This window comes from Centruroides sculpturatus, unplaced genomic scaffold, assembly GCF_000671375.1.
Source record: "Centruroides sculpturatus isolate CEXI.00-Female unplaced genomic scaffold, Cexi_2.0 scaffold682, whole genome shotgun sequence".
Taxonomy (NCBI): domain Eukaryota; kingdom Metazoa; phylum Arthropoda; class Arachnida; order Scorpiones; family Buthidae; genus Centruroides; species Centruroides sculpturatus.
Window position 1 is genome coordinate 407,383 of NW_019384880.1, and position 25,348 is coordinate 432,730.

General features: G+C 26.6%; 1 protein-coding gene across 2 annotated transcripts in view; it reads left to right on the top strand.

The window, feature by feature from the left end:
- Window positions 1–25,348, top strand: part of LOC111631008 (TBC1 domain family member 10A-like) — a 46,607-nt gene that overhangs the window by 14,234 nt on the left and 7,025 nt on the right. For both annotated transcript variants that reach the window (XM_023375192.1, XM_023375193.1), the window contains 6 exons: window positions 10,594–10,693; window positions 10,894–11,001; window positions 12,205–12,311; window positions 15,094–15,274; window positions 18,934–19,008; window positions 23,327–23,441. In XM_023375192.1, coding sequence (XP_023230960.1) covers window positions 10,594–10,693; window positions 10,894–11,001; window positions 12,205–12,311; window positions 15,094–15,274; window positions 18,934–19,008; window positions 23,327–23,441 — 686 coding nt within the window. The remainder of the gene's footprint in view (window positions 1–10,593; window positions 10,694–10,893; window positions 11,002–12,204; window positions 12,312–15,093; window positions 15,275–18,933; window positions 19,009–23,326; window positions 23,442–25,348) is intronic.

Below are 25,348 nucleotides of genomic sequence, written 5' to 3' on the forward strand. Positions count from 1 at the left end.
TGCTTTTTTTTTTTTTTTTTAATGTTGGATGTAAGGCTTTATTGATTATAAGACCTATCTCTATTTAGACAATTAGAAGTGAGTATAAAAACAAACAAAATATATCTTAGAATTGGTGAAATACAGTAATGATAAATTTTAAAAGGAATAAAATAAATAAAATTTTCAATAATTTTAATTCTTATATATGAATTAATGCTAATATTGACCCATTTTGCTTGTGTATATCTTTGCCTGCGTGCATGTCTAAAGTGCTTCATGATTTGTTTTTTGTATTCAAGACACTATTGTAATTTAATTATCTTTTATTTAATCTAAATTTTATTAGCAAAAAATTAAGACTGTTTTTATTAATAAACATTCAACATATTTCATTACTTCAAAAAAGAAAAAAAATGTAAAAGGGGTCTTCTCAAACCATGGGCCCCATATAAGCTCTCAATGGCCCTATATGGAACTTTTAAAGTAGACAATCTCAAAATTAGTAGCAATGTTTTTGTATATCTAGTCACTTAGCAAGAATTAAACTAGTAGAGTATTTATAATGAGAACTAATAATGCAAAAACCATTCCACATGGATGATTAGTAAGCAAATTCTTTTTAGAATAATAATTAAAAATCTTTTACATTAGTCTAAAACAGCAGTAGTATTGGATATTGTTGAGAATATAATGATAAATAAGAGTATTCAGATTATGTTAGTAGTAATAATTTTTATCTTTAATTTTTTGAAGACAGTCCTTCCCAAAAAATAGGAACCACCATTTATTAACTGTGTTCCAGACATTACACTTCTGGTGACTGACCTTCTCTTTTAGGCTACTTGCTGCCAAACAGTCCTTTAAAAACACAAATATATATCCAGTTAAAAATATAAACATTTTAAAAAAAACAGGAACTGGTGATGTATGAATGTCTTCTATACCATTTTCATATCTACATTTTACCAGCGCCTATTCCGTTGTAGATAAAAGCCGAAACAACCCCAAGAAGGTATGATGGGGAATAGAAGACGTCCGTACATCACCAGTTCCTGTTTTTTAAAAATGTTTATATTTTTAACTGGATATATATTTGTGTTTTTAAAGGACTGTTTGGCAGCAAGTAGGTAAAAGAGAAGGTCAGTCGCCAAAAGTGTAATGTCTAGAACACAGTTAATAAATGGTGGTTCCTATTTTTTGGGAAGGACTTTGTCTTCAAAAAATTAATAATAATTATAACCATCGGACAAAGATTTACAAAAATTTTTATCTTTTTATTTGTGATTGATAATCTTTTAATTTTTATTATGTATTATATAAAATATTTATTTATTTTACATATACAATAGGAAGTATCACTAGAAGTTCATGTATAGTTAATTGGGGCCTCCTGCTCCTAAGGTTTCCATATCTGGTCTTGTCTTTCATTTGTCTAACTCTGTTTTCAAGATTAAGGATGGACGGACAGATACAGTGGGAATTTAAAGGTCTACAATTTTTTAAATTGCAACCTAATGTTTTCATGGTCATTAAAGGAGTTAATGTACTGAATAAGTTTGTTTATGTAAAAAGGAGGTAAACGGGTATTACAATTTAAAGAAAAGCACATCATGACAGTTTTATCTATGTTGATTTTAAGGTTGGAAAATTCAAAAAGGGAAAACATAAGGTTAAGGTCTATTTGAAGAGCATAGAGATTGTGGTTTTCCAATTTGATGTCGTTTGCATAGGCAATGATAGTAGAATTAAGTTGACTTAAAATATTGCTGCTATCAGCTGGAAAAAAAGACTGTATAACAGTATGTATTTCAGGTTTTATTGATAATCCAATTACTTCTCTTTCATTTATTTATAAAAAAAATTTTTCCTTTATTTTTTTTATTAACATTTATGGCTAAATTTTAAGTTCAAAAGTCTGCATAAACATACTGTATTTTATCACATATAAGATGCAACTTTTGCTCAAAAAAAGGTTAAAAAATTATTCTGTATCTTATAAGAAATTAAGATCTTTCATAGAAAAATGAATGCCACAAACAGCCTTCAGTAGTCTCAGGTATCCTTTACCTAGTCGAACTCAAATAAAAATGCTATTGATAATGATATAATTTTTCTCTATAGCTAGGCAGCTTTTGCATGTATTCAAGTAGAATATTTTAATGGTAAATTTTACTAAATTTTAACTGTAAGTGGTTTACTTTAAACTTTTCTTTTTTCCTGATAAATAAGAGTACATTCTAAATTTTTTAAATTCCGAATACAGTAAAAAAACTTTCATCCAGGTGGCAAAGACATGGACACAAAGGCACAGATAGTTTAATTAAACACACTAAATGCTTTTTACTAAATATTCTATGTTAAAATGGGGATGAGTCATATGTCTGCATCTAATAAGCCATAAAATACAGTATCGTCTGTGAGATATTCTTCAACAGGCAGAAACCCTGATATACAAATAAGTAACATTACTTTTTTTTTTCTTCTGAACATTTAAAAAATTCAACTCTTTATATGACTATTCTGTTTATTATTGTTGATAAACCTAACAATATGTATAATTAAATATTTAAAAAATATATTTTATAATATCTTTCACTTACTTTTAATAACTGTTCTATTCCTTATCACTAATAAACAGTGTCATTACTAATATCATATTCAGATAAACTATAATTACAATAAAATTGCTGATAACAAAAATAATGAATTACAAGATTTATAACATAATAATATTAATAATAAAAATTCAAATTTAGCATGTAGTTATTGCCATACAATTTGAATTGGCTACATGATTATGCTATAGTTCAAATTTTATAAACTTTCTATCAGTAATTATGTCTATGCTGAAGCTATAAATTTTTACAAACATCAAGTTTGTTGTCTGCCATTCCACTTATTTATTAGTCTAATATGAGATTAACTAAAGTGAAATGTCCTTTAAAAAATGCATTTTGAAGTATGTTCCATTCTATCAAAATGATCTTCAGTTAAATTTGTATGATATACAGCAGCAGTCCCCAACCTTTATATCGCCGCGGACCGGTCAACGCTTGATAATTTTACCGCGGCCCGCTGAGGGGGGACATTGATTGTTTATATTTTAGATTGATTTAATTTAATAATTTTAATTTAATTGTATTTAAACATGCCTTCAAAATAAAATATAGTTACACCAAAAAATGAATGTAATGTGATTTAAAATTTTAACTCACTAGAACACTAAATGAATGAGAACCCTGAGTTTGTTTCTTTGCAACGAGATGGTTCCATCTGGGGGTAAGAGGAGACAATGACACCCGAAGTGTGTTATTATGTCCAGTTTATTCCATTGGTCTGTCGTCCATTAAAACTCGCACAAACCCGAGAGAAATACACCATAGTAAATGAAATAAAAATAATTTAATGTTCCTTGGGTGGCCCAGTACCATTTGATCCATGGACCGGTACCAGTCTGTAGCCTGGGGGTTGGGGACCACTGATATACAGTATTTGAAGCCACAGATGAAAGTATAGTGATAAACTCAATATAGTTTATAATTGTGTAATAATTAATGTTCCCAATTCTTTTTTAAATCCTAAATTTTTTATCCAATCCAATATATAATTATAAGATAATAAAATTGTTAATCTTAATCTTATTTATGAAATTTTGTTAATTTTTATAGGTTTAATATACAGTAAATCATTTATAAAATATGCTGTTGAGATACATAAATTTTATGTAGAAGACGAATATTAAATAATGTTGCTTAATAATGATTATGGATTAACTTTATATTGAATTATTTGAACATTTAACAATATGAATGAATTTAACCACATGCTGCATATGACAATCACTTTTATTAGTTTTTGCTTCTTATTCTGTGCATTAAGGAAGCAAAATGAAGTAGATATGTTAGATTGATTTTCTGCCAACAGATTCAGCTAAGGACAGATTTGATTTACTGCAACAGAACATTCAACTGATGATTATGACAATGTCACTCGTTACTCACAATCAAATTTTGAATTGATATTGTTTCTGTGTTAAAATACATTTTATTGGTATCCTTCAACTAATACTTATATGATTATTTCAATATTATTCTAAATTTGTTCATTTAGCTATTCAGAAAATAGAATTTCATTTTATATGAGCTTTCTGTTAATGCAAAAAAGTTTTGTGAATTTTAATTGTAAAATTTTTCACCGAGTTTTGAATATAATCAAAAATATTTTTAATGTTTTAAATTGATAGGATTCTTCTCTATAAATTGTTAAGATTGTAACATGAGTTTGTGTCTTGAGTTTTTCAAAACTTCTTGTAAGCAGAGTATTTAAATATTTCATTTTTAAATAATTAATTGTTAAAATAGTTCATATAAATTTTCCTTTGAAAATGTTTACACTTATTTAATTTTCCCTCATTTGGTTTATTGTTTGGTATATTGTACTAAAAACGTTATTTCAGCAAATTTTTAGTGCTGTTTTGCCAAACTTATCACAGCAACTTCAATGTATTATAACACTCTTATATTCTTTTTAAATACCTTCAACAAAATGCATAAAATACTTAAAAAGAATAAAAGAAGTGTGTTATAATACGTGGAAGTCGTCGTGATAAGTTTGGCAAAACAGCTGAAATAACATTTTTATTTAATTTTATATGAAGTTAAATCCATCTGAAATTTTACTTTTATTTCTTTTATTAAGTTTTAACTGTCCGTTAATAAATTTAGGATGAGGTCATGTTAACAATCCGAACGTATTTTCTTTTTTATTTTTACATACACGTGATAAAAATTTAAACGAACCGTATCAGAAAATCATTTTTCATGCCGAATTGCGTAATTTTTTTTTAAAATTATAATTTAATAAAATTAATATCCGGGACGATTTGTCATTCGTTGAATGCTCCAAACACTTCAATATTGGAACGAGTCTGGCATAACTTGATGACAAATACTCTCGGGATTTTCAATTAAATTGCCTTTATTTTTCTAGTTCAGTACGTCTTTTCATCGAAAGGAAGCCTGTTTATAACTTGAGAATATTTTTGTTGTATCGCCATTGTAATATCGAATCAGGGCGTTAACCACGTTGTAATTCACGTGTTTTGCATGAATGATTTGTGTATCTATCTGGATAGCTTCGGCTCGACTTTACTGAAAACATTCGAGATTTGAATTAAATTTCGTTAAGAAAGCTCGATTTAGTCATTTACATTAATAAAAACGTACAATCGTAGATAAATTTTCCACGATCACAGTCGTGTTATGAATATAAAGTTATATGACGTGAGTGCTAATAAATAGAGATCTAATTTAAGATTATTACTGCGTTTGAATTAATTAGATTTGATAGTAGAGTATGGAAGTTAATTAGATAAAATTGTACGTTTGATCTTTCGGCACGGTTTTTATATTCTCACATTGTGTAAATAAATTATTTGCAACATGTTTTACGCGATGAAATGATCAGAATAGTAATTACATTACTAGAAACTGGATTTAATTAATATGTTAATTATTTAATTGATTGATATTAAATGCTAACTTTGTTTAATTTCCGTTAAGTTTTTTCGGTATATTTTGAAATAAATAAATAAAAAAAAGCTACAAATTGTTAGTTTTTCTGATATATTTCAAAAACATTTCACTTATAAAAAAATACGTCAGTGGAATTTTTTAATCTCTGCTATTTTCTCTGTAATGCTACACTTAACACAATCAAAGTCGAATTTCAAATTTCGTTCCGCTGTACGGTTAAAAAAATTCTCTTATTTTATATAATAGAGGTTTTGATTTATATTATACGTAATAAAAATTTTTATGCGTTATATAGTAGGTTGCAGATTCGGCATAACGACTTTATATACTGGAATCCCTCTCTAAAACATCCGTTATAAGAAGCCAAAATAAGTGGTATAAATAATGTATAAGTGGAAATTTCGCAATCATTCTCGAAATATCATCATCAATTTTTGTTCGTGTATTATTATTATTTTTTTGTTTGTTTGGATGGACTTTTTATTTGAGATGACGTAGGTTATTTGCAATGACGTTGCTTCACGTCATTGCAAATAACCTAGAAACGACAATTGGAAGTGTAATATAATAGAAATTGCGCTACTCTTCCTCCAGATTAAATGAGGAACATTTCAAAATTCCGAAATCTGAATCATTTTTTTTAATATATATATACAAAAGAATATAACAGCATTAATTACATTAAATGGTGTATATACAGAATATATGAATATAACTTATGACCTACTTGTAAAAAATATGCAATAATATTCCACATAAAATATCTTGATGTCGCAAAAAGTAAATAAAAGTATGGATGCCGTATAAAGTGTAATAATATTTACTTTATTGTAGCTGTAATTTATAAATACTTTTTTAAAAAATTCATTAACTTTTAAGTTATCATTTCTTGTGTGTTTGTGCTCTTTCTTCTGGATAGATCCGCGAGCGAGGCGTCATTGATAAAACGAAAACGTAATCGATCTTGAGAAACAGTATTAAAATGTCAAATAGTTAACAACATTTCCTGATTTCGCTCTCTCATATCTATATAGTCACAAAGTAAGATTATTATGTAATGGAGATAGCCTTGGATAATGATTAAAGTTATTGTGTCAGAAACTCGTAACTCATTTAAATAGACGTCTTAATTTGTTTAACTGGGCGAATTTTTTTAAATTAGTGAAATTTTGTTTTGAAGTAGTTCGGCTTAAATAAGAATATATTTATATTTGAAGTAGATATTCTTTGAAATTGCCATAATTAATAATTTGCGATATCTTCTTAAAATCTGAAGTGGGCGTTATTGTTAACCGATACTTAATCAAATAATAGTTTATAAACATTTGTATTTCGTAAAATGTGAAATTTGAAGTGTTTTTTCCCGTAATTTTTACAATATAGAACGTTGCAATAATTGTAAAAAAGGCTTAAATTGATGCATTAATCAAGTTCAATATATTTGTTTTTTTTTTTATTTAAAACAATTTTTTTATTATGATAACTCTACATGCTAATTGCTAATTTTTCTAAAATTTTCTTTTGTGATTTTCTAGTATTTACTTAAGGAATAAATTTTTATAATTTTTACTTTTTGAAGTTTTTTTTGTTTTATATTTGATAATGCAATATTACTTTGCTATTTATTGCTTAGGTATGCAATATTAATGTTAATGCAATTATTAATTTATATATTGCAATTATGAATATGAAGGGGAGGAAAAATATATAGATCAGTATTGTTAGTTATGGAAAACCTGAAAATTTCAGCACATTTTTATAGCCAGGGAAAAAAAACACTAAAAGTAACAGTGTGTTTTTGTAGATATAATAAAATGTTCTATGAAATATATGATTGTCAAAGAGCTATTTTTAAAAAATGTAAAATCTTTTGTATATGCTGTTTATAATTATGAAGTTCTATATAAAGTGCATTAGTACTTTTATATTAAAAACTATTAATTAAGTGTAATTTTTCCAGTGTTTATTTTCATTGTTTATATCATATATAGTCAATTATAGAAAATTATTTTATCTTTAATTGCATAATTTGATAGCTATATCATTAAAAAAGAATAATTGAAATAAAAATGCATCATAAATTGAACCATATTGCTCATTATTAATATAAGTTAAAAATTTTTATATTTCATTTTGTCCTAATTTTTTCCTGCTTTTGTACAATACATTATAAATAAGTAGGTAATTAGACTGACTTCTATTTTCCAAATAAAGAATTAAATGAGATCATTTAAAATGTAAACAAAACCTTGTTTGTTTTTGTAATAAATATTTAAATTATATGTGATAATTTTAATTCTCTAAAATATTTCAGAAATATGTTTAAATTAAAAAAATATTTTAAACTTTTAAGTAAATTATGTAATTTTTTTTAAATTTAAACTAAAAATATAAATGTTTGTTCTTTATAATTAATTTACTATTTGGTTATTATTTTCATTTTTGAGTTTGTAAATATAAACAGCAATATTAATGTGTATAGGTATTCCTTGCTTAATGCAGGTTTTAATTAATGTGGCTTTAATGGCTGTTTTTACATAGACAATGTTTTCTCTGCAAATAAGGTGTTAATGAATTTGCTATTTTTGTTTTTTAACATAAAAATATTTATTCTTAACTGAAAATTTGTTCTAGCGGGTGTTGATTGTTTGGTTGAGTTCCAAAGTACCGTACAACTGTACTTGATTTAATGTGATTTTGATATATGCGGTAGCATCGAGGGATTAATTACCTACATTAATCAAGGGATACCTGTATTTCTTAATTGTAATAAACTATAAGAAAAGAAAATTATTATTGAGCTATTTGTGGAATATGAATAATCAGATAATTATTTTATAAATTTTACTGAGGATAGAAATTAAACTGAATATAAAGTTGCTGTATTCAAATTTAAAGACTCTTGTTAGTCTATTTATATCAGAATATGTACTTTAAGAACTTTAATCTGAAGGATAAAATATTTCATGCTGACTAGCATAAATCATTCATTTAGTTTAATATTACATAAATCCCACTTGTACTAATAAAATTTTGTTTTATTTATTTAGGCTTACTGCCATATCTTGTAACTTAATGATTTTAAGAATTTAATTCTAACTTAAGCTAGAAAAGTAATGACTTAAATAGGATCATAATCCAGAACTTCAGGATTATGATGATATATTTAATCATTTATTTGAAAAAACTTTTTGATAATTTAGTTTAAATTTTTTAAGGACCATCATTGATTATTAACCATCTTTTGTCATTTGCTATATAATAATTTCTTATTTAATCAATATTAATATATTGGTGATGTTGAAGATTTGTTGTTGTTAATATATTTATCTGATATGCAAAAATTAGATAAAATGAATTTAAAGAAAAATTCTTTATTTCCTAGATTTAATATGAAAATTAAATTTTCAAAAAACTATTGCAGCTTATTGACATTTATTAAATATATTAATAAATATTTTTCATGGTCAGTTTTTCTATATTTTAAACATTTTTATATATTTGTAATCTGATTATTTTTTTCACATGCTTATTGTCTAGTTTAAATTAACCAAAATAATAATTACTAAATTTTAATTGCTTTATGAATAAAGATAATAGGTTTCTGCGTTTACTACTTAAAAAATTTCTATCAACAAATTTAATTTGGTTAAAAATAAAATGTTTAAATGAGCAATATTAAGAGTCAAGGTAATGTTATTGTGAAGTAAAATCATAACTATATTAATGTACAAGAATGAGAATGTGTTAATTTTGAATTATTTCCTATTTAATATATTTTTCAATTCTATTTAGTGCAATTTTGAAAATACTTACCATCATTCTAAATGATACCTTAAATTATTAATTAATTGCTCTGGAAGAAGGGATGATCATATGAGTTTGGGTAACATAACTGGCAATGCAACAGCATGGCAAGCATGGACTTGAATCTACAACTCCTGCTCTGGATTCTGATTATTCTGAAATAAGTTAAACTTAATGATTAGAAAAATTAATTTTTAATTAAGAGATAGCTTACCTTTAGACAAATTGCTAACAGTCTATCTCTAAACAAATTTCTTTGGTTTTGATTAAATAGCCCTAAATATAGCCTGATAAAATTCAGTGGACCATTTGCAAATATCTTAAAGCTAAAAAAAAAAAAAATCTTAAAATTTGGTCATAATTGATTTTTCTGAAAATGAAATCTTTAAGGTTACATTTTAAGACAATATGTTCATTGAATATATACATTCATATTATAATTTTACTCTGACTAATGTTAATGCATGATTTATAAATAAGGAAATGAGATTTTAAATTTAAGTTTTTAAGTGAAGTCTATTCTATTGGCCTTGTCTAAGATTTTTATGGTACCTGAGACTTAATACATTTAAAATGCTCCTAGGCAAAAATGAAAAACTGACTTCTTTTCAGTATATAAAGATAATTTGATCCTTTTTTTCCCATAGATAAATTTTAGAGAACTTCAATTAAGTACTTGTTCAAAACTTTGAAATTGATTTTTTTCAAAAAGAACATATCTTAATCATCTTACTTGCTCTTAAATATTGAGTATTCTATTTCTGAATGCTTGTATTATTGAAAACTTAATCATTTTGAGGTAACTGAGAATTTCTTGTTAAGATCTCCGCAATAGAATTTTTACTAGCTTTTAAATTATATGTTTTGAAAAAATTAGTAGCTGTAAAAATGCTACAGAAGAAAGTCAAATTTCAGTTAAATTTAATACAAAAAACTTAGCAGAATGGAGAAAGTTGAAGTTAATTATTCATATTAATAAATTTATTTAACAATATTCTAAGTAATTAATAAATTATTTAATTATTATAGAGATGCATTAAAGTTGTTAATGTATTTAATTATTCTGTATTAATGGAACTTAAATTTAGTTTATTGAATTCTTATGCTATGTAAATAATTGAAATTTATTACTACAATAGATTGACTTTTTTTTAAGTTTTAGGTTTTTCTACACACTTTTTTTTCATAATTAAATTTAATAAAAGAATTTTTGCAAAATTTATTTAATTAAAAAGTGTTATAATTATACAAATTTTGTTTGAATTTTCAGACTTGTTGGTTTACCTGTAGAAGTGTTAAGGAAACGAGAATTAAAATGGTTAGAAATGTTGGAAAATTGGGAACGTTTCATGATCAAAAGATATAAAAAGGTAATTGTGTGTGTGTGTGTGTTAGTTACACCACAAAGAAAATATAATCAAAGTCAATGTAATAATTAAAATTGAAAATTAACTTCTTAATTATTTGTTTAGAAACTGTAAGTTATTATTAATTTTGCATAATATAATATTTATAGACATTTATTTTAATTTTCTTAGCTGTTTTTAATTTTTAAATTAATGTTTAATAGGTGCGTGATCGTTGTCGAAAAGGAATTCCACCGGCTCTTAGAGCCAGGGCTTGGCAATACTTATGTGGAGGAAAGTATTTAATGGAAAATTATAAACACAAATTTTTGGTACAGTTATTTTTTTCTTAGTAATGTAGAACAGTCATGAGCAACTTGTGGCCCCAGGCTGAGAAGTCCTTATATGCATCTCTAGGACATTGGCAATATAATTTTATTTTTGTTTTCTGCCTTGTGCTATTATGCAACTCTCATTAGGCTGATATCTATGACAAAGAACATTCAAATTAAACTTGACCAGTGAAGAGCTGACAGTAAACTATGCATTACTAGTGTGTATATCATTAGCTTATATCAGGTTGGCAACCTTTCAGCAGTGTTGTGCCAAACCTAAGTTTGTGTTATTCTGGATAACAACATGATTCTACCAGTTTTGTTATATATATGTTATGGACCAAGTGATTAATACAGGCATTATGAATAATGACGAATAAAATCGGGCATTGTAATAAATTTCAGGTGTTTTAACATAATTTATCAAATTGACTGATCATTATGAATACTGCTATCACCTAGTTGGGCAAAGTGATAACAATATTTTTGAGGAGTGATCATCCGAGATGCTAGCCAATCAGCACTCATATCTGAGTTGTGTGGTGCATATTGCATTTAGTACTGAATTTTAAATTTATGTGGCCAGTAGTTAATCTTGTGGGACATCTTAATTTGATTTAAAAAACTCCACTTATTTCCTGATTAATCACCTGGTCCATAACATATACAACAAAATTGGTCTGGTTATAATGGACTTAAAAATATATAATTTTGAAGTTAAGTTGTTAATTCAATTATGTTTTTACATGTGAACCTCATGAACAACACATAGATAGCAACACAGAGTGTAAACACATGCGCTGTAACATAAATATACAAACAAGAGATTTTGTTTTTAATGTACCATAGCCAACACTGAACTATGGCTTCCCTTTAACTGTGTAATTAATAATTAAAATATGATTTTTACCCATTTCTATTCAGAGTGCCACTGAAAATAGTCCTGTGTGACACATTCCATAGATTTCTGACTCCTGGCATATATTATTTTAGTACCTAGTGTACTGATGGTTATGAAGCATTTGGTACTTGGCAGACTTAAAACCTGATACTTCATAATAAAAAAAATGCAAGCAGCTTGCTAGAAGCCTATAAATTTTATGGCCCTATCCATAAAAAGTTGCTCATCACTAATTTAAAAGCTATAATGTAAATTTTCTTAAATGTATAGTTTAAAAATTTCATAAATTATTTTAAAAGGAGTTGGATACACAACCAGGAGATCCTAGATGTGTAGATGATATTAAAAAAGATCTTCACAGACAGTTTCCTTTACATGAAATGTTTTCTAATCGGCATGGTCATGGGTAAGTCTTTAGATTCACAAAACATTACTATTTTGAGTAAATATAGTGGTTCATTTCATTACATAATAAATGATCAAAAAAATTTTCATTTTTAAATGTAATGTTTAATTCTTATACTCAATGTGTTTCAAAGTTATTAACTAAATTTTTTTCATTAAAATATTTTTTTTATTTACACTATCAAATGGATAGTGTTTGAATTAAAACAGATTTTAAAATAAATTTTTATACACTCTTTTGGTTTTATACCAATGAAAAGACTTGAATAATAAATAGAATGAAATTTTAAATGTAAGTTTTAATTAAACATTTACACAGTTAGGAAACCATCCTAATTTAACTATTGTATCTTTATTTCTGGGTTTATAAACAAAATCAANTTGAAGTTTAATCATTTCTAAATAAATGCAAATTCAGCATTGTTTGTCTTGTATAGACAATGCTGAATTTAGCAATGTTTAGACTGATGATTTTAATAAAATTTTTGAGAATTCTGTTTCAATACTCAGTACTCACTAATTTTCATACCTAATTTATTTTAAAGTTTAAAAATTAGTGATTATATAAATTAATTTTTTTTTCTAGCATTAAATAAGAATGTAATAAATGTATTCAAACTTCTTATTCATGAAAAATTATTAATTTATGAAATATACAGTATATTCCTTTTCAGTTTAACTCTGATTCAATTGTTGTTGCAAACAACAGTTAAATATTTATCATTTGTGTTATGTATAAAGAATTTTAAATATTGAAACTTTCTAAAAATAGTATCTAATGTTTTCTTTTATACAATTTTTATCAGAGATAGAAAGTAAAAGTTCAATGCTTAGAAAATTGCATGTTATGATGAACTGACCATTTTGCTTATTGCAAAAAATAAACAGCATAAAATGAAAAATAACTATTTTTATATATTGAAGTTTGAAATAAGAGTTAACTTAAGCATAACTACAGTTTATTATGTATTTTGAATTTTTCTCATCATTAAAAAATGATTACTAACTAATCCAATAATCATCCATCTGAAAAATTAAATTTTTTTATTTTGAGCATATTTTCAATGTCACATCAAAGTCAACTTATTTTCAAATGAAAACCTATATTTTTGTAGCAGCAGCTGAATCTACATGAAATAACAAATAACTTTGCCTGAAAGATTTTTCTGTTTATCACTTACTTTTGATAACATTTAAATTTTAAGTATGTTTTTATTAATACATGTATGATGATTGTATTGTAGACGGTTTGATAAACCATATTTATCCTCTTAACTTTTTTAAGAACAATGCTCTGAAGTTTGGAGAAATAATTTATTTTTTCTTTTTGTCAGTGGGGTGGGCTTGAGTCTCTGTAGCTATTTTTTTATATCAGCCCAATGCCAGGGATTAGATCTGTGTAGTCAAAATGCTCCAGGAATTTTTCATAGGATATGTCCCTCATCACCCAGCCATTGAACCCATGATGTCTTAGTATTTCATTTGATTCTTTCTACCCTGTAAAAAGACCAAAAAACTACACAATTGTTACAGCTAGTGTACATTAATGCATATTTACTTAAAGATGTATAAAAAAAAATCTAGATTACGTCATTGCTGTGACATCATCTAGTAATGTACATGCCACCCTAAAATATCAGTTGCATTTCTATAAATCAGTTACTATCTATCTACTTTCAATTTGATGATTTACATGTAGTGCCATTTATTGACAAAAAATTTAACAAAATAATAAACTAAATATAATTCTTATAAAAAAAGAATATAATTTAAAAATATATATACTATATTCACTTAATTACTGCAACAATGATATAGCATGAAATAGATGCACTCTATCATTATTGATTCAGGTAGCATGTAGCACTTGCCTTTGTGGAATTTGAAAATGTTACCCTGTGGAAAGTCTATAGTAAGTATATAAATATTTAATTTTCCACATCTAATGACTCAGGTTTTTTCATTTCTGAATGTACTTTCTTAATTCTAATAAGTGCCTTCAGTAACTGAGAGGATAAAACTACAAACACTGGTAGTTAGTTAGTTATGGGTTAGTCCTGGACATTTTTTAAATAGAATATTTTTTTATGATTTTACTTTTTAAAGTACAATGTTTAGAATTTCAGTTGACTAGGACACATTTTGGCATTCTTCATTTCTAAAACTGATTTATCTTCATTGCTGCTAATGTTTTAACATATTCTTGGTATGTATTCTTAAATAGAAAAGCATACAAAGACTTTACTTGTCTTTGTTTTCTCCATTTTTGTAAAAATAAAAAATATTTTAAAAATTTTACTATAATATACTTAATGACTTGAGTATCCATATTTTTTCTTTTAAATTTTATTTAATTTATGTGGCCAGTAGTTAATCTTGTGGGACATCTTAATTTGATTTAAAAAACTCCACTTATTTCCTGATTAATCACCTGGTCCATAACATATACAACAAAATTGNTTTAAAAATTTTACTATAATATACTTAATGACTTGAGTATCCATATTTTTTCTTTTAAATTTTAATTTTTTTAGTCACTTTTAAAAGCAAGTTTATTGAAAAATAATTGTAATCTGTTTTCTCAATGTTTTGTAATTAATTATCTTTTGTTTTCAAACTAAATAAAGTGATAGGCTTTAACTAAAATTTTTAATCTTTTACATTTTAAAAGTTTTGATGTTGCAGTTTTTATTATAACAAAATTTTTAAAAAATTAACTGGATGTTATATCACATTTTAACAATCTGATAATTTGATATACTAATGTTTAAAATTTTTTACAGGCAAGCTGATTTATTTCGCATATTGAAAGCATATTCAATCTTTAATCCTGCAGTAGGATATTGTCAAGCCCAAGCTCCTATTGCTGCCACTTTGTTAATGCATATGCCTGCAGAGCAAGCATTTTGGTGCCTTGTTGCTATTTGCGAAAAATATGTTCCTGGTTATTATAGTCCTGGCTTAGTAAGTTAACTTTATTTTGCTAACATTTTGGTATTATCTTCATATTATTTTTTTAATAAAAATTCATTAAAGCATGTATTTACATAGGTAAAAATATGTATTAATATATGCATCAAGAATCTTGAAGGCTTTTTGAAGTTTAATCATTTCTAAATAAATGCAAATTCAGCATTGTTTGTCTTGTATAGACAATGCTGAATTTAGCAATGTTTAGACTGATGATTTTAATAAAATTTTTGAGAATTCTGTTTCAATACTCAGTACTCACTAATTTTCATACCTAATTTATTTTAAAGTTTAAAAATTAGTGATTATATAAATTAATTTTTTTTTCTAGCATTAAATAAGAATGTAATAAATGTATTCAAACTTCTTATTCATGAAAAATTATTAATTTATGAAATATACAGTATATTCCTTTTCAGTTTAACTCTGATTCAATTGTTGTTGCAAACAACAGTTAAATATTTATCATTTGTGTTATGTATAAAGAATTTTAAATATTGAAACTTTCTAAAAATAGTATCTAATGTTTTCTTTTATACAATTTTTATCAGAGATAGAAAGTAAAAGTTCAATGCTTAGAAAATTGCATGTTATGATGAACTGACCATTTTGCTTATTGCAAAAAATAAACAGCATAAAATGAAAAATAACTATTTTTATATATTGAAGTTTGAAATAAGAGTTAACTTAAGCATAACTACAGTTTATTATGTATTTTGAATTTTTCTCATCATTAAAAAATGATTACTAACTAATCCAATAATCATCCATCTGAAAAATTAAATTTTTTTATTTTGAGCATATTTTCAATGTCACATCAAAGTCAACTTATTTTCAAATGAAAACCTATATTTTTGTAGCAGCAGCTGAATCTACATGAAATAACAAATAACTTTGCCTGAAAGATTTTTCTGTTTATCACTTACTTTTGATAACATTTAAATTTTAAGTATGTTTTTATTAATACATGTATGATGATTGTATTGTAAACGGTTTGATAAAACATATTTATCCTCTTAACTTTTTTAAGAACAATGCTCTGAAGTTTGGAGAAATAATTTATTTTTTCTTTTTGTCAGTGGGGTGGGCTTGAGTCTCTGTAGCTATTTTTTTATATCAGCCCAATGCCAGGGATTAGATCTGTGTAGTCAAAATGCTCCAGGAATTTTTCATAGGATATGTCCCTCATCACCCAGCCATTGAACCCATGATGTCTTAGTATTTCATTTGATTCTTTCTACCCTGTAAAAAGACCAAAAAACTACACAATTGTTACAGCTAGTGTACATTAATGCATATTTACTTAAAGATGTATAAAAAAAAAATCTAGATTACGTCATTGCTGTGACATCATCTAGTAATACTTGAAACAACTTAGTATATGATGCTAGTCTAAATTTGAAAAAAAATGCATAGACTAGTTACAGTCACTGTGTAGATTGGACTTTATTCAATTGCAAAGTCAAAGCAGTCATGCCACCATGCATATAATTTTCATAAAAATATTCAAATTTTTTGACTATATACAGGTAGGCCTCCTACAACGCGGTACCTTTACAACGTGTTTTCACTCCAATGCGGTTGGAAAAATGCAGAAATTTTCTTACAATGCGGTTTATGGTATTCAGAAATGAATTATCTTTCACATAACAGAAAAATCACAATGGATCACATGATACGAGCCACATCTTGGCATACAGAGCTAAATGTCCTCGAAAACAGCCGTTTGTTGACATTGGCGTGTTATTCCCTGGAAAGTTTCAGGGGAAGACCGGTTTCTAGAAAGATGTGCATCAGTTACCGTAAACACTCAAATATATCACTAAATTTTTTATCATTTATATTCTTTCAATAAGTGGAGACTGTAAAAATGGTCCAAAATGCAGTATAAACTTCTATTGGGCGTATATTTTAACATAGTAAAGTTATTTTTTGTGATTTTTACTGTCCACAAAACTGATTGAAAAAACTTTAGCCATAACAATGCCGAATGAAAAGAAAGCACTGTCGTTAAAAAGGAAATTTATAATTCTTCAAACAAAGATAGAAATTTTGGATCAAATTAAAAATCAAGAGTGGATAGCTGATAGTGGTAGGCATTTTAATTTAAATGAGTCGACTATTCGGTCGATTAAGCAATCAGGAGAAAAGATTAGGAATTTGGTCGCATCCTGATTATCTATCCTTGCAAGAAATGTTGCTCGTCTGAGAGCACCTATAATGGAAAAAATGGAATTAGCACTAATATTACGGGTAGAAGATATGAACAAGAAACGGTTGCTTTTAAATAAAACTGCACTTAAATATAAAGCCTTAAAAATATTTGATTATTTAAAACAATGGGACAGTCGTCAGCTGATGAAACCAGTGTTAAATTCGTGGCTAGCAATGGTTGGTTTGAAAAATTCAAAAAACACCATTCAAACACCAAGTTTTTCTCTTTTTAGAATTGAATCCCAGTTTTTGTATTAAGTTGGTGGCAATATGATATATAATTTTAATTTGAAGGATGTGAATTTGATTTATTAGACTGGCAAAAATATTGAAAATGCATATGTGAGTGACGAACTCGAGTAATTACTTCTGTTAGTCCGACAACGGTAATTCGCTCACGAGTCAGGAGATAGCCGTTCAAGGTTATTACCCCGTAACAACGGGATGCGTTTTCTAAGAGCGGTAAAGGAGGTGAGAGGGTCGTCAGTTTGGCTTAGGCGATATTCGAATAGACAACACCCAAAATGCAAGGAAAATGAACATTTAATAATCCATTTAGACTAAATACATACAGAGCTTTGGATACGCTATTCTAATTATATTCTTTTGCGTAGTACCGAGAGAGAATTTACATGGTCAGCGATCATACCTCTGGACGAGTTCAAGTTCGTATTCGTCGTTCAACCAGGTACGGCGATCGGCGTTCATATCGGATTCAACCAGGATCGGCAATACAGACGATGAGTTGGGTTGATCGAGATGTGATTGGATCGGGTGTAGTTTGTGAGAGACTTCTCCGACCCCCGTGTCGGATAGCAACCCCCTTTTTATATGAGGGATCACATGATTACAATTACCAATCGTACTTATTGGTGGTGACTGTCATCAGAACTCCGGTTGAGAATCCGGTGAGGGAGGAAGTAGTTTCCGGCAGAAGAAGGATGAGCATCCGTTTAAAGATTTTGATAAGATCGCGTACGGGGTTCCATAAAATTTTATGTGGCTAGGCCTATTATTCGGACCCTTACACATATATTAATGTAGGAAAGAAGACAGAATGACAAATTTTAAAAGTTAAAATTTGTTGTTTTAAAGTCAAAAAAAGAACTCTTCAGATATTAAATGAAAGATTTGCCAAATCTATGTCCAGAGCATGGGATATTTTAGGCAATTTATATTATTTTAATTGATCTCTTCATAGGAAATATTAAGATACAGTTGGAGATGATAAATTATATTGAATTATATATAAATTATGATTTTTAACTTTCTAATGCAATTTTTATATTGTAATGGCTAACAACAAAGTTATTATTAAATGTTTGTATTAAAAACTTCATTAAAGCATGAAATATACTTAACAGTATGTGCATTTTTATAAATTAAAATTTTTACTGTTATTATTATTGAATATATATATTTTATTTTAATGATTTTAGGAGTCCATCCAATTAGATGGTGATATTTTGTTTGGTCTGTTAAAAAAGTCCTCTCCTCTGACATATAAACATTTGGTAAGAAAATTTAAAAATTTTTTGATTATATTTTATGAAATGTTTTTTTTTTTTTTTTTTGAATAAATAAAATAAACATTTACTTATATTTTAGTTAAATGTTAGATTATAATTAATTATAATATCTCAAAAGAAAAAAACTTAATATATAAATTTTATAAGTATAAAATTTATTAATTTTCATTTAACTTGCTGATTAATACACGTACTCCTCACTTTACGACCTATCTGCTTAACGACCACTCACACTTATGACCAATTGAGTTTCGACCTACAATTTGAATCCCCTTTCCGAGTGTCGGTCAGTGGCGAATGATGACATGCGCACTGAGTGTACTATAATATATAATAGGCTTGTTATGTGCTTTTTCAGTCAGTTTCATTCTGACAAGCAGTCACTGTGTAATCTCATTTTTTTCACATATTTGTAACCCCAAAATAATATAGATGTCGACAAAAAGAAAAAGGAACTATGGATTCAAATACTGAACATTTTAATAAAGTTGAACATGGGATGAGTGAACTTTTGAAGTGCTATAGAGAAATTTATCAAGAATATAAGATTACAAAGCAAACCACACTTAAGAGTTTCTTTTTGACTGTTACATCCAGGATCTCTGCCCTTGAAGATACCTCTTCTATTTCATCATCGTCATCTCCCTTACCTGGACCCTCTATAGCTCCAGATAACCAAATAAACAAATGATATGTACATATGCATGTCTTTTTATGAATAAATTTGAATTTTGTTGCATAATTTGTATAATTTTACAATGATCCTATATTCCCGGCACAAGCTCCTCGCTTAACGACCAATTCGCTTAATGACATAGTTGTTGGAATGGAACTCAGTCATAAAGTGAGGAGTACCTGTAACCTCAATAAATCTTTTTTAATCATTTTATATATATAAATGAATGAATCAATTAATTGTTCATTTCATGAAATGATTTACATCAAAAAAATTCATTGAATTTTTAAGTTTTTACTTTTAACCACTATTTTACTAAATGTTAATGTTGAATTTTATATATTTCTTAATATGATTACAGTAAAACTTCTCCAACTCAAAGCTCCAAGGAGCAAGAAAACTGAGCTACAGACGATTTGAATTAGAGAACAATAGAGTACAAAACTAGTACAAAACTACTGATTCTGAATAGATTTGTACTTTTACCTCTGGTTGCATTATATAAAGAATCATCATTGTTGTTGTTGTTGTTTTTTTTTTTCTTAGACAGTCCATGTAATAATGTCTTTCAGCAAAATGTTCAATATAACTAATGGAATCAAATAATTTGCAGGTACATTTTGTTGAGATAAAGTGAGATGACCTCTTGTTATGGACTGGAATATTTTCTGAAAATTTGTGTTGGAGAATAAATACAACTAACTGGAAATCCAATAATTAGGATCACTTTGGATAGAACAAATGTTAAAATTTGAGTCAAGGAAGTAACATAAATCAATGTTGGGGAACCATGAAAAACTTCAAGTTGGAGAAAATTTGAGTTAAGAAATCTAAGTTGGAGACATCAAATCCCTATGCTATTCCATTGAGATCTATTGAGTGCTCAGTTTCTTCAAGTTAACCAATCTGCAGTGATCAACAGATATACCCATCAAGGGTGGTCACATGGCACTGGAGAATGACGTCTATATCCGCAAAAAAATTTTGTGGATATCGCCAAAAACTAGCCAAAAACTACTGCGAAAAAATTCACATAAAAAAGGAATTATGTGACAATAAAAAATTATTTTTCTTTACTAGACATAACTGTTTAAAAAATTTTTTCCAAAATGGAAACGAGAAAAATGCGTGGGAAAATTCTTAAAAAATTTTCCACATTTATTCTCCACTACATCGTGATAATGCCATAGCTGACTAACCCATTGTACAAAGGTTAAAGAAATATTCAAGTTAGACATTTGAATTAGGGAAGTTTTACTGTATTTCTCTTATAAAAATTGGTGATAATTTTTTTATGCTGCTTATAAGTAAAAGAAAGAAAAAAATAAATATTTAATGAATGTATGATTGTAATTAATATCAGTAAAATGTTGTTTTAAAGATTATTGTCTTTAAGAAAGACAAATGAATATGGAATAAGCTTTCAAAAAATTTTTAAAATATAGATTAGATTATTCTTATTTGTTTGCATAAAATATAATATTTCAGACTGAAAAAAATTAATTTCTGTTTAATAAAAACAGACAAACACAGTGGAGTGCTGTTTACACAACTCTCAAAGGACCAGATCAAAAATTTGTGACCAAAAAGATATATAATCAAAACTTAAGTTAAGATGCACCACAAAATGACAAAACGAATATGTCATAAAAACTCACAATTACAGCTTTTAATAATGTGTTAATGTCAAGTTTTTATTTTACTTTTTATAAAATAATAATTAAAAAGCAGTAAATTTTTATTGCACATATTTTATTCATCAATTATATGCATTATGTGTATTGTTTCACTGATTAGTGCAATTTGAACAAAGAGAATTGCAGTAATCAGTGGGACAATAGACATAATGCATATACTTGATGACTACCACTACATTCTAAAGTGATTTTTCAATTATTTAACACTGTCGTTGAAAAAAATACACCAAATATACAGATTGGTTTTTGTAAAGTATTTCATTGTTAGACATAAATTAAGAATAAAGTTTTTTTTATTTTGAGCAATATTTATGGAATATGTAATGACATAAAAGTTAGTCACTAGCACCTACTGGAGGATAGAATAATGAGAAACCATTAAAATTAAATATATCTTGAGAAAGTAAGAAATCAATACAATATAATCTGTAAAATGTTTCTTACATTTCCAGATAGTAATAAATAATATCTGAAAAATACTTTATGTGCAATTACTGTACTATTAATTGTAATAACATAAAAATGTATAAAATAGAAAATTTAATTGTAAGACGTATTGTGGAACATTATTGTGTTATAAGTTATGCAAATACTATTAATTTGAATATGAGAGTCAACGTAGATGAATGCTGGGATAGGCTAATCAAATATAAAAGCACAGATAATGTTAAACGAAATAACGACTGAAGAGGCTGTAAAGTGAAATGCATTTGGTAAATATGTTTAATAAATTAAAAAAGTGATTGACTTTAATTCTCTCCACTTTGAGTGTCTTTTAGTTCATTCGAAATCGGAAAAAAATGGAGTAATTTTTAACTCGTTAGTTTGGGAGATATTTCTAAGTATCTTTTAAGCTTTTTAATTTTTTAAATTTATTAAAGAAACCAATCCCATTGCTTTTATTTATATTTATATACACTTTATGTGCAATTTACTAAAAACACCCATTTTTTTGAATGACACACAGTTGCATAAATTGCCAGAAAAAGTGTTAAGATTCTAGTGACACTGGTAATTGGTGTTATATGGCCCTCTTCAAACTTTATTTTAGAATGCCCTTTAAGAATTGTTAGAACACAAATTACAATTCCTAATGATTCTAGCATTCTAGTTCTATGCTAGAATTATTAAGACTTGTACTGTACATTGGCATAGTTCCTGAAAAAATCATTTTTTTGCTTCTGGATTATTTTAACTGTTTTATAGTATAATACAATATAGGGAATGATTATAATTTATCATTCCTTATTAACAAATAATTCTTTCTCTGAGAGAGAACCTGATGACGTCAATTTTATACTATTTAATTAGAGAGATTGGAGGAGAGGGGTGTGAGAAAAGAATAAAATGTATTCTAGGAATTATGAGTATACTTTCTTTAGAAATAGAGATATATTGCCTATTTCAGAAAAGCAAGAACATATAAATGAAATTTCATAATGAATTTAGAGATATAAATGAAATTTCATTATTGATAAGAATAGAAATGATTTATTGATGTTAAATATAACTTAATGTAAAATGACTTTGTGTGTTTCACATTTATAACAGTAATAGTGCTCTTGTGTGTGTGTGTGTGTGTGTGTGTGTGTTGTTTGTTTGTTTGTTTGTTTTTAAAATATATGTTTAAAGTAAACTGTTTTAAAATATTTAACTTTGCTGAGTTTGTAATATCACATTCCAAAAGATTTTAAAATTTATATTTTGAATAGAATTTAAAGTTGAATATATCCCTGGATTAAAAGCAATTTATTTATTGTTTATCATCAAACTTTAGCTTTAAGCTATTTGAAAGAAATTTCTAGTATTCTGATTTGTACAATAAACTTTATAATTAAAAAGATTTATAAATTTTGTTTGACATTTTTATATTCAACAAATAAATAATCAAATTATTTTGTTAAATTTAAATTTATTTTTTTCATATTAGAAAAAGCAAAAGGTGGAGCCAATTCTTTATATGACTGAATGGTTTATGTGCTTGTTTTCACGTACTTTACCATGGGCTTCAGTTTTAAGAGTTTGGGATATGTTTTTATGCGAAGGTATGATTCTTTTTTTATTTATTAATCATATAAAAAAGTATTAATTACTGTACTCATCAATAATTTAGTTAAATTATCAGATTTATTATCAGGTTTATTTCATAAAAAGATAGATTAATTTAGATTTTTTTTTTTAATTCTTAACTCAATTATTTTGAAACAAAATTGCAATCTTTGATTCAATAAAACAGTTTTTTTAGTTTATTTATTCTTTTTGTCACTATTGTTTCATAAGTTAAAACTTATTACAATTGAGTTAATGTATCAAAATTTAAGTTGCATCCATTTTATATATAGGATATATTCTTATTTTAGTAAAATGTTTACAATTACTTAAAAATCACACTATTGAAAGAGTCATTACTTGGGGAAAATAACACCTGACCAAAATAACAATAAGGAAATAGAGGCAAGAATCAAAATGGGATGGATTACCTTTGGTAAATTAAGTTACATCTTGAAAAATCAGAACATCTTCACCATTTTCAAAAGAAAAGTTTTTGATCAATGCATTCTACCAAGTATGACTTATGGATCTGAAATCTAGCCTTTGACAACAACCAATATGAGGAAACTTCAGTTGGCTCAGAGAGCAATGGAAAGAATAATACTTGATGTGAGTCAAAAAAACAGTGCAAGAAGTAAGTGGGAATAGGTGGGACACCTGATGTGAAATCATGACAGATGGACCAAAAAGATGACTGAATGACAACGTAGAGATGGAAAGAAACATGGGAAGTTCAAGAGCATGATGTCGGGAAACAATGAACAAGAAAGACCTGGGAGAAGTTGGTGGAAGCCTATGTTCAGCAGTAGATGTCAAAGGGATAGTGATGAAAAGTCACAATATGAATATTATTAAAATTTAAAACTTGAATACATACCAAAAATAAGATACAAAATGAAAGTAAAGAACAAAAGAAAAAAAAATGTAAAAATAACTATTGTAGAAACAAAATGGAAAATAACATTAAAACAAATTGATGTTAAATTTACAGTGCCATTTTATTAAAATTTGCCAATGGGATTTACATATTAAAAGTATATACTTGTATATTGAAGAAACAAATTGTCAACCTAGATCTATCACTCACATTCACTAGAAATTGTCTTCAATTTACGTTGTCTCTATAAATGAAAATTGTCTTTTGTTTGGTGAATATAAATGGCAGATCTAAAAAGACAATTTCTATTTCTTCAATATATACTATACTTTTACAAAGTTGTGATAATTGTTATAATTTTTAAGCATATGTTTTTGTATAAAAAATAAAAATCATTGTTGTATTATATATAAGTTCAGTTTGTTATGAATTTTAATAAGATATTTCTCATTGTTGTTTTCTAATCAGAGTTATGCCCTTTACGTAATTCTGTACATTTAGCATCGTTCAACCTTAATTGATAGTCACTTTTAATTATTAGTGTCTTTTCTTAACGTATTAACTGTTAGTGCTGAAATATTTTTTTCATTTTTCTTAATTGTTTATAATTAGTCTCAACACAGTTAATGTTTGTATTAATTATTTGTGTATTCGTTTTGCATTTGGATGTTATGTCAAAATTCTGACTTGTAACATGCTTTACATAAGTATTCTATTTCTTTACAACTATCTATAATATTGTAAACTTTCTTTTCTAAAATAATCCTTAATGTGTGAATTAATTTAAACTCAGCAAATTGTTAGAATTATTGAATGTCTAAGAATGGTTAAGTTGAAGTCTATGCTGTTTTGATGGAAATGGATTTATTATTTAATGAAACTTTGAATATTGAAAGTTTCTCAGACAGTTTTTCTAGTTTAATCTTATAAATGCAAGTTCTTGTTTAACAATAATGCAATTAACTCATGTTTTTAAAGTATTATTTTGACCAATAGTCATCCAAGAAATAAGCAATTGAAGTT